Consider the following 11,056-nt stretch of genomic DNA (forward strand, 5'->3'; position numbering starts at 1 on the left):
TTTTGTACTACTCAACAACATCTAAGTAAACCACTGCCATAAAAAGAAAAAAAAAGGACAACAAAAACAAAAACAAAGAACAACTAAATTAAAAGACAACTGATTAAAATATTGCCAGGGATGATCTTTTATAACTTTACACTGTTTGAGAATCTAAATAGAATGAGAGGGTTTTAAATAAATATCTAATAAGCCGGCCACGCGCCATGGCTCACGCCTGTAATCCCAACACTTTAGGAGGCCAAGGCAGGCAGATCAGGAGGTCAGGAGTTTGAGACCAGCCTGACTAACATGGTGAAACCCCATCTCTACTAAAAACACAAAAGTTAGCCAGGCGTGGTGGTGCATGCCTGTAATCCCAGCTACTCAGGAAGCTGAGGCAGGAGAATCACTTGAACCCAGGAGGCAGATGTTGCAGTGAGCCAAGACAGCACCACTGCATTCCAGCCTAGGCGACAGTGAGACTCTGTCTAAAAAAAAAAAAAAACGACCTATAAAACAAGGAAAGAATTTGGGCCGGGCGCGGTGGCTCAAGCCTGTAATCCCAGCACTTTGGGAGGCCGAGACGGGCGGATCACGAGGTCAGGAGATCGAGACCATCCTGGCTAACACGGTGAAACCCCGTCTCCACTAAAAAATACAAAAAACTAGCCGGGCGAGGTGGCAGGCGCCTGTAGTCCCAGCTACTCGGGAGGCTGAGGCAGGAGAATGGCGGGAACCAGGGAGGCGGAGCTTGCAGTGAGCTGAGATCCGGCCACAGCACTCCAGCCTGGGCGACAGAGCGAGACTCCGTCTCAAAAAAAAACAAAAACAAAAAAAAAAACAAGGAAAGAATTTGAACAGAGGGAATGAGGCTCTGGGGCTCTGGTCATACTTCCAAAAAAGAAAAGTACCTGGTCTTATCATGTTTATCTGTTAACCCCTGGGGGAGAGGGGATCTTCATCTCCATGTTACACAAAAATTAGAAACAGAGAGGGAGGGAGAGGAGGAGAAAGTGCATATTTCGAAATGCAAGAACAGCACAGAATTATGAGCTGGGAGTGATGCTGAGGTGAGCAGGGGCAGCCTGAACTCCATGTGGCTTGCTCAGAGTGGGTAACGCAGGTTGGCCGAAACGAGGCTTTATGTGCCGAAAAGCTCCTGAAAGTTAGTTTTAAGGAGAGTGGTGACTTGTGCAAAGTGATGCTTTAAAAATCAGTTTGGCTGGGGTGTGCAGGAAGGATGGGGAGAGACCAAAGGTAGGTAACAGACATTTGCCAGATGATAACGGTGGGGGAGAGGGGCAGGGGTAAAGAGGAGGTAGATCTTTCAGGGGCCCCTGCTTGATGTCGCCTGCTGTCCCAACTGCATCCTAGCATTCTCTCTTCACTCTTGATAGAGACACACCTGAAATGAGGCCACTTGCAGGCAGTGCCCAGGGCACCACCCAGTTGGTCCAACTGGTCACACAGAGGGTTCTGGTGGACAATGGAGTGCTAGTTAAATGTTAAATGTTTCACATACGTAGCAAAGACAGGGGCTGGACAGAGGCATGACCGGAACTCCCACCATGACCTCTCCAGCCTATCATATCTGTCATTTGGAAATCTCTGGCCTATCAAGCCCAACTTAATTATGGCTTTCCCATGTTTATTCATCAAAACTAGGCATAATGGCCATGCTGAGCTTCTGATCAGCTGAAATAGCCAGTGTTACCATGACGAAGTTATGTTAGCCCAGCCATAAATGTTTAGGAAACTTCAAAACAGCCTAGACTGCCTCCTTCCCCACTACCTCTGAGGAGCCCGAGGGAAGTCAGGACTAAAGAGATCCTCGAGGCTCCAGGGAAACACTTTCCAAGCGGTCAACTGACCATCACTGCCTGAGCCCATCCCTGAGGCTCCTGGTACAGGGAGCAGGGAGTGGGAGCACTGAGACAGAATGGCCTTCAAGCTCTGCTCAGCCAAAGCCAGCAGGCTGACATTGGAAGCTGTCAAGCGATGCATAAAAGGCCAGCACGGGCCACGCGCGGGGGCTCATGCCTGTAATCCCAGCACTTTGGGAGGCCCAGGCAGGCAGATCATGAGGTCAGGAGATCAAGTCCATCCTGGCCAACATGGCGAAACCCTGTCTGTTCTAAAAATACAAAAAATTACCCAGGCATGGTGGCACGCGCCTGTAGTCCCAGCTACTCAGGAGGCTGAGGCAGGGGAATCGCTTGAACCTAGGAGTTGGAGATTGCAGTGAGCAGAGATCATGCCACTGCACTCCAACCTGGAGACAGAGCAAAACTCCATCTCAAAAAAAAAAAAAAAAAAAAAAAAAGCCCAGCACAGGGCCCACAGCCTGGCTGCACACTAGGAAGTTATAATCACCTGGGGAGCTTTAAAACCTGCCGCCACTGGGGCTGACTGAACTGGGCCGGGTGGGACACAGGCAATGGTACTGTTTAAACAAGCCCCACATGAACTCCTAGTTGGCAGGCGGGGAAGACAGAATATGGAAGTGCGGAATGACACTGCTGCTACAGGAGGCTCAGGATGGCGTCCAAGAGGAAGTGTCCTTGTGTGGGACAGTGCATCCGCAGGCATACACAGCCCAGGCTGCAAGGGGCGGAGGAAGGGAAAGCTCTCTTCAATAAGAGGTCCCACCGCTCACAAACCAGATGGGAACATCTCTCCAGTCTGCGGAAATGCACTGGGGTGGGGCAGGGGTCACTCTGGGAATCTGTCCTCAGTCACCATGACTGCTCACAGTTGCCAAAGCACTTTCACCATGGCTGCATTCTGAATGGCAGCCTGGCACCAACCCTTAGAGGCACGTGGCCAGTTCCCATTACCCCAACTCTTGGATGGGGAAATGGAGCCCAGGGAGGTTACACAACTTGTTCAAGTTCACGCAGGTAGGAGGGGGTGGAACTAGGACTTGAACCTAGACCTTCTGATTAGAACACGGCCTCCTCCAACAAGCCACCCAGCTTCCCAGGTCCCCTGACACTGGGGCAGGAGGGCTGCGTCATTGTCAGACCAGACCAGACCCAGGCCCTGCTAATGTCCAAGGCACACTGTGGTCTTGGGGACACTGTCTCAGGGAGGGATTATTCCTGGAGGGCAGTCACGTCCAGTGCCCAGGCTGAGTCACAGCCAGGTGTCAAACATCCTCCGGCCAACACGATCAAATCTCTATCCTCCTATAATAGAGCTGTCTGAGGGAAACTGCCCTAGGGCTAAGGAGAGGGTTAAGAGACCATGCCCAGGGGCTCACCACCCGTACCCCCCATCCCAAGACCCACCCTCCAGACCTGCCTTTGTTCTGCAGACCTGTTTTGGTTGTCCCCACCAATGCCCAACCCAGTGAGAAAATTACACTTTGCTGCTGACACTTCTACTTTTGAATTCATTTTTCTTCCACTGATTTGGACTGTGAGTGTGGTTTCTGTCTTCTAAAAGTGCCAGACTGCAGCCTGATTTAAAGAGTTCATTTGATATTTTCCTGGGTTTAACTCAACTTTCTCCCTCTTGGCATTTATCCTTCTTCTGGATTCTGGGAAAAGCGAAGACAGGGTAAAATGAAATCCTGTAGGCTTGGGAGTCAAATGCAAGGAGAAACTGAAGGCCAGCTCTCTTTTCCAGCTGCCCTCCCTATCGCCCCGCCTTCCCTTCCACGCAGAAAACCTGCTGAGAGCTGGCGTGCTTGGCCGGGGGCCACGTGGGGCCTTCCTGCTAGTGGGATGTTCAAGAGCGCTTAGGTTGGAGGGTTTCCATTCAGCATCAGGGAGGTAGGTGGGGTCTTGGAGACCATGCGATGTGGAATAAGGGCTCCATCTAGCACAGGCTTTCAAGCTTTGTGTGGGCTCCTCTTTCTATAGCTTCTCCCCAGAATGAATCTTCTGATGGCGAATCAGGTGTGAGCTCCCCCGGAAGGACTTGCCGCACAGATTGCACACATAGGGCTTCTCTCTGGTGTGGGTTTTATAGTGCTCGATGAGGGCGGACCGGTGCCGGAAGGCTTTGCCACACTCGCAGGTGTAGGGCTTCTTGCCAGTGTGGATCCTCTGGTGCTGGATCAGCGCAGAGCTGTGGCAAAAGGCCTTGCCACACTGACAGCACTCGTAGGGCTTCTCACCGGTGTGGATGCGCTGGTGCTCGATAAGGGAGGAGCTCTGGCTGAAGGCCTTCCCGCACTTCTGGCATTTGTAGGGCTTCTCGCCGGTGTGGGTCTTGCGGTGCTCAATGAGGTTGGAGCTCTGGCTGAAGGCCTTCCCACACTCATCGCATTTGTATGGTTTCTTCCCAGTGTGGATCCGCTGGTGTCGGATGAGGTGTGACCTGTGACAAAAGGCTTTCCCACAGAGATCGCACTCGTGAGGCTTCTTTAGGGTGTGGATCTTTCGATGCTGGCTCAGGCCTGAGCTCTGGTTGAAGGATTTCCCACATTCCTTACACTGATAAGGTCTCTCTCCTGTATGAATCCGTTCGTGTTTCCTGAGGCTGGAGCTCCGGCTGAAATCCTTCCCACATTCCCTGCATTCGTAGGGCCTCTTTCCCGTGTGGATCTTTTGGTGCTGCGTGAGGGCTGAGCTCTGGCGGAAGGCCTTCCCACACTCCCGGCACTCATAGGGCTTCTCCCCGGTGTGGATGATCTGGTGCCTGAGCAGGTGGGAGCTCTGGCTGAAGGCCTTCCCGCACTCACAGCACTCATAGGGCTTCTCCCCGGTGTGGATCACCAGGTGTCGGAGCAGGTGTGAGCTCTGGCTGAAGGCCTTCCCACACTCTCGACACGCGTAGGGCTTGGCTGGTTGTGGGGTTCTGTGAAGCATGTTAGGTCCTGAGTCCCCTCTGTCTGTTTCTGCACAATCGCATGGACTGGGTTCTTCACTGTGGATTATCTGACACACGCTGAGGTCGGATTTCTGGAGGAAGGTTTGTCCGAAGAGCTCATCAACCTGGGGTCTGGTTCCTGGGGGGATATTTTGATGCTGAACAGGGCTTGAGCACAAACTGAAATTCCCCTCGTAATCATCATGTTCTTCGTCTTGCTCACCAAGAGGGATCTCCTTGTAGATCACAGCCATTTGCTCCAAACCTCTTTCCCGAAGAAAAGGGTCCCCCAGGTCCTCCCCTGGGAAAAGTCCTCGTTGTGACTCTAACCTGTTCTCAAATGCAAAGGTCTCGCCAAACTTGGTTGCTGGGGGAACCTCCATTGTGAATCTGCTATCATCCCCAATGGTTGTAATTCTTTAAAAATGTTCTTCTTTGGGCCACACTTACTGTTCTGACAATCTGAAAAGAAAACAGGAACGCTGTCAAGTCAGCGAGTCAAGCAGCTCATGTCCTAAATGCCTGCTTCCTGTCCTAGAATCTAGAAATAACCAAATATGCATAAGACACAATCTTGCCCTGAAGATGATCCCAAATGAGTTAGAGGCAGGTTTTGCTTACCACAGACAATTGAAGGCAGACAGATAGACACAATCAAGTGCCACATCATGGTGTATAGACTCTACGGGCTGAAGGTGTTCAGAAAGGTGAGCTAAAACAGGAAGTGGGGGCTGGGCACAGTGGCTCACACCTATAATCCTAGCAGTTTGGGAGGCCGTGGCTGGCAGATCACTAGAGGTTAGGAGTGACCAGCCTGGACACATGGTGAAACCCTCGTCTCCGCTAAAAACACAAAACAATTAGCCGGGTGTGGTGGTGGATGCCTGTAATCCCAGCTACTAGGGAGGGTGAGGCAGGAGACTCACTTGAACCTGGGAGGCAGAGACTGTAGTGAGCAGAGATCACCCCACTGCACTCCAACATGGGTGACAAAGCGAGACTCTGTCTCAAACAACAACAACAACCAGGAAGTGGGGCCACTGCAGATAAGGAGCAAGACTCCAGCTACTGGGTGACATTGGGGGCAGGTTTTACTGGGAAAGAGAAAGAGAGCTCTTCCCTTACCCTAGTTCAGCCGCACTCCCTCCAGCCAAGTGCCCCAGCCTGGGAGCCAGCATAGCTGCTGTTATTCTCACCCAACTGGTCCCCTCCTATCTACTTCCTGAGGCTGCATGGGCAGCGTCTCTGTCTCTCAGTCCTCACTGCCACTCTGCAGCTCAGGCTTCAGTGCTACCTCCTGGGATCTTTTTAGTGCTCACCTCCAAACTAGCTGCTGACCTCCGGTTTCCACCTCTCCCTCTGGTGCACGCCCTACACTAAGAATAGAGTCAAATATCTAAAATGTAAGCCTGATTATGGATTATGGTGGTCCCCTTCTTTTCTTTTTTTTTGAGATGGAGTTTTACTCTTTCGCCCAGGCTGGAGTACAGTGGCGCGATCTTGGCTCACTGCAACCTCTGCCTTCCAATTTCAAGTGATTCTCCTGCCTTGGCCTCCCGAGTAGCTGGGATTACAGGTGCCCACCACCATGCTGGCTAATTTTTGTATTTTTAGTAGAGACTGGGGTTCACCATGTTAGTCAGGCTGGTCTCAAACTCCTGACCTCAAGTGATCTGCCTGCCTCGGCCTCCCAAAGTACTGGGATTATAGGCGTGAGCCACCGTGCCTGGCCTGGTGGTTCTCTTCTTAGGATCTTGTGACAGCCCAACTCCTTCACACCTGGCCCTTCCAATCCACCTCCTGCCTGTCTCTCCCATACACTTCTTCTTTTTTATTTGAGATAGGCTCTTGCCCTATTGCCCAGGCTGGAGTATAGTGATGTGATCTTGGCTCACTGAAACCTCTGCCTCCCAGGCTCAAGTGATCCTCCCACCTCAGCCTCCTGAATAGCTGGGACTACAGGTGTATGCCACCACACTCTGCTAATTTTTTAAATTATTGCTTTTTGTAGAGATGAGGTCGCACTGTATTGCCCAGGCTGGTCCCTCCAACACTTCCAATTTTCCAGCTCGATGACTAATTTGCACTCCTGTTGTCTGGTCCTAACAGGTAAGGACCATTCTCAGACTGCCACTTGCTCATCCTTCAGGACTTGTCCAAATGTCCCCTTTTCTTTGCACCCTCAGGTTGTTCACCATCTCAGGCCCCCACCATTAGCTTGAAAATTCCCTAAGGGCAAATACTGCGCTCCTTCATTTCAGAAGCTCCAGTCCCCAGCACAAAAGCACAATTCCAATGAACACAGTTGTTGAATAAGTGACCAAATGGAGGAAAAGCCATTTGTTTTTGTGCTAGAACTGTCACTTTTTTTGGTCAAAGAACACTTTAGTCAAATAAGTCAACTGTCTAGAACAGGTGTCCCCAACTCCCAGGGTGGGGGACAGGCACCGGTCTGTGGCCTGTTAGGAACCGGGCCGCATAGCAGAAGGTGAGTGGAAGGTGAGTGAGCATTACAGCCTGAGCTCTGCCTCCTATCAGATCAGCAGCGGCATAAGATTCTCATAGGAACTTGTACCCTATTGTGAACTGTGCATATGAGGGATCTAGGTTGTGCACTCCTTGTGAGAATCTAACACCTGATGATCTGAGGTGGAAGTTTCATCTCAAAACCATCCCGCATGTCCCCCACCCATTCAGGGAAAAATTGTCTTCCGCAAAACTGGTCCCTGATGCCAAAAACGTTGGGGATCGCTGGTCTAGGAGATATAAATAAATAAAACAGACAAAAGCAGAGCTGCTCCAGTTGAAGGAGGGCGCCTTAGCAGGAACAATGAAGGAAGCTAGAACAGCCCACTCAGCACTCCCCCTCCCAGCTGTGGCCCCTGAAGAAGCCCCAAAGAGCTCTATTCAGAAAATTCTGTGCTAGATAAAGGCAAAGTCTTCAGGTGACACAATAACGATAGCAACAGCTCATATTCACTGAGCACCTACTATGTGCTAGGCATTAATAGGTCCTTCATGGCACCTCATTTAATCTTCACAACTCTATACAAAGGTACTATTATCCTTATACTGAATCTAGGGAGTAACTGCCTTAAAAAATATATATACTAAATTAACCAGAATAGTCAGAACTCATTTCTACTTGAAAAAAAATTTTTTTGTTGTTGAGACAGGGTCTCACTCTGTCACCCAGGCTAGAGTGCAGGAGTGGAATCACCGCTCACTGCAGCCTTGACCTCCCAGGCTCAACTGATCCTCCCACCTCAGCCTCTCAAGTAGCTGGGACTACAGGGGCATGTCACCACACCCAGCTAATTTTTTAATTTTTCTGTAGAGATGAGATAATATTATGTTGCCCAGGCTAGTCTTGAACTCCTGGGCTCAAGCAATCCTCCCACCTCCGCCTCCCAAAGTGCTGGATTTCAGGCATGAGCCACCATGCTCAGCAGAAATGATTTTTTTTTTTTTTTTGAGATGGAGTCTCACTCTTGTTGCCCAGCCTGGAGTGCAACGGCGCAATCTCGGTGCACTGCAACCTCCGCCTCCTGAGTTCAAGCAATTCTCCTGCCTCAGCCTCCTGAATAGCTGGGATTACAGGCACTCGCCACCAGGCCCAGATAATTTGTGTATTTTTAGTAGAGACGGGGTTTCACCATGTTGGCCAGGCTGGTCTCAAACTCCTGACCTCAGGTGATCCACCCGCCTTGGCATCCCAAAGTGCTGGGATTACAGGCGTGAGCCACCACGCCTGGCCCAGAAATGATTTTTTAAAATGATTTTTCAGCCAATAGAAAGACTGGATATATTTTTAAAACAGGACTGAACTAAAGTATTTTCTTTCTCCAGGAGAGTGCAGGGGTATGATTACAGCTCACTGGAACCTCTGGCTCCCGGGCACAAGTGATTCTCCTATCTCAGCCTCCTAAGTAGCTGGGACACTATCCTGGCTAACACAGTGAACCCCGTCTCTACTAAAAATACAAAAAAATTAGCCGGGCTGGGTGGTGGGCACCTGTAGTCCCAGCCACTTAGGAGGCTGAGGCAGGAAAATGGCGTGAACCCAGGAGGCGGAGCTTGCAGTGAGCCGAGATCGCGCCACTGCACTCCAGCCTGGGCGACAGTACGAGACTCTGTCTTAAAAAAAAAATAAAAAATAAAAAAATAAAAGAAAAGAAAAAAAGTAGCTGGGACTACAGGCACGTGCCACACCTGTCTAATTTTTGTACTTTTTGTAGAGACGGGTTTTAGCCATGTTGCGCAGGCTGGTCTCGAATTCCTGAGCTCATGCGATCCACCCATCTCGGCCTCCTAAAGTGCTGGTATTACAGGCATGAGCCCCCTCGCCCAGACCTAAAGTATTTTCAAAAATTCTTAGATCATTTCAACTCCTCTCCCCCTCCGCCCCTCTTCAGCAACCCACAATCTCCAACCCTTCCAGCTCTCTCACTCAATTTGTGCTTTTCAACCTCATGAAATCCAAGCCACTTTTACTCTAGTTCTCCTTTGCCAGTTCCACCCCTTCTCCATCCAGCTTAGACTCTCTCTATACTATGCGCGTCACTTAACTCTCACGCTCCAGCACCATGCTCCTCACCTCCTCGTCGGGCTGCAACTAGCCCCTAAGTCCCAGCCTTCTCTACCAGTTCCTCCTAAGTTGTTAAATGTTGCCAAGAAAAATCATACAACTATGTATGGCACCACGACAAATTTCGAGTTTCCGATTTCAGCTGGGACCTCAGCTCTGGCATCCGATGACCTCCTCATTGCCAAGTCCCTCTCTTCTCAGTCCTCACCTTCCCACCCCATCTGGCACTGCTCTCCAATACCTCCTTCTCAAAACCCTTCATTTCAGAGGTTGCAAATTGGCAGCCTGGAGATCCTGCTACGTTATGTTTGGCTCTCGAAGAGTTCGGCTTTTCCTGTTCATTTTCCTTAGTTGCCAATATTTAAAACTCAGTAGGTTTCTGGCTTTCTCTTGAAAAACGAAGATATGACAATATCCCTTCACCCGCCCACATTGCCTACCTGGGTGCATGAAAGCTTTGAGCTACCCCCCCCCCAACCCCATCCCCACCCTCGCTTTCTTCCCTTGGCTTCTGAACGCTTTCTTCCCAATTTTCATGCCTTCCAAGTTCTCTTTCTTGATATCTTTAGATTGCAACTCTTCCTCCGCCCACCTGTTAAATCCTGGTGTTCTCAAACTTCCCTCCGTAGAGGTTTTCCATTCCCACTATGTAGCCTCTACACGCTGAAGTCTCCACTCAGGATAAAAAGTTGGTAACCCTTTATCTGTCTCCCACAACATGTTAAGTGTTTTTGGACCGAAAATGCAAAGGTCTGGAACTCCATGCTTCCCACCTCTGTCGGGGCCTTCTCCGGGTCCTTCTGCATCTGTCATCCCATCCTCCAGAGAGTCCCTAGGGCCTGGGCACCCTGCAAACCCTTAGTGCAGTCAAGGTTTCCTGGCTGGGGGCCCAAGAGTGGCCACGGACCCGCACACGCTGCCCAGGCGGCGACGTGGCGCCCCTACAGGCTTCCCCGCTATTGGGGACACGCGCACCCAGGGCCACCGGAGGGACAGGTGGTCAGGCGGACTCGGGTCACATCGACGGACGCGGGGCCACTCACCTGGGCCGGGGAGGGGCAGCTCACCTGAGCCGGGGCGGGGCCGCAGGCGGGCGGGGCGGGGCCGCACCTGAGCTGCTCCAACCCGCGGCCGACGCGGCCGACGCTGCCTTGCTCCGCGGCAGCTGCTGACGCTGTGCCCGCGGCCGCCCGAGCGCCAAGAGCCCCGCCCCCGGCCCGCGGGCACTTCCGGGACCACTCTAGGCCTCGCGGAGGTCCCGGCGTCTCGGTGGTCCCACAGCGCCGGGGTTTGCCGCAGGTAGCCCCCGGGCCCCGGGACATAAGGACCCGAGTCAGGAGAGCCTCTCCGGTCGGCATGGTGGCTCTGGCCGTCCGGGAAACAAGAGATGGGCAGGCATTGGCAGGAGAGTAGAGGAGGAAACAGGTCGGGACGGGCGGGCGGACCTCGAGCCGCGAGCACTCGGGGCATTCGCGCTGGGGCTGGGTGCAAGCCAGAAGCTACTGAAGCAGCTGGGGTCTTCAGGGAAGGGAGAGTGGAGCCCCAGAGCTGTCGACCCTGTCACTCTACACAGGCACCGGGGTCCTGTTAGGATCCCCCTCCCTCAACCTGTTTCAAAGGTAGCCCTGGTCCTGCCTGCCCTCCCCGCCCCCAACAGAAACAGATGAG

General features: G+C 51.9%; 1 protein-coding gene across 3 annotated transcripts; it reads right to left on the reverse strand.

The window, feature by feature from the left end:
* Positions 1–561: 561 nt before the first annotated feature.
* On the reverse strand, positions 562–10,562 carry ZNF70 (zinc finger protein 70). 3 transcript variants are annotated; one of them, XM_037995428.2, is made up of 2 exons: positions 10,432–10,562; positions 562–5,262 (listed from the first exon to the last, which is right to left on the reverse strand). In XM_037995428.2, exon 2 carries the CDS (start codon positions 5,181–5,183, stop codon positions 3,843–3,845), a length of 1,341 nt encoding a protein of 446 aa, XP_037851356.1. In that variant the 5' UTR covers positions 5,184–5,262; positions 10,432–10,562; the 3' UTR covers positions 562–3,842. The 3 variants fall into 3 exon arrangements, with proteins under 3 accessions (XP_037851356.1, XP_037851357.1, XP_007973277.1); XM_037995429.2 differs by having other exon boundaries at positions 10,456–10,558; XM_007975086.3 differs by lacking the exon at positions 10,432–10,562 and adding an exon at positions 10,162–10,411.
* Positions 10,563–11,056: the final 494 nt, after the last annotated feature.

Source organism: Chlorocebus sabaeus, chromosome 19 (genome assembly GCF_047675955.1).
Source record: "Chlorocebus sabaeus isolate Y175 chromosome 19, mChlSab1.0.hap1, whole genome shotgun sequence".
Taxonomy (NCBI): Eukaryota; Metazoa; Chordata; class Mammalia; order Primates; family Cercopithecidae; genus Chlorocebus; species Chlorocebus sabaeus.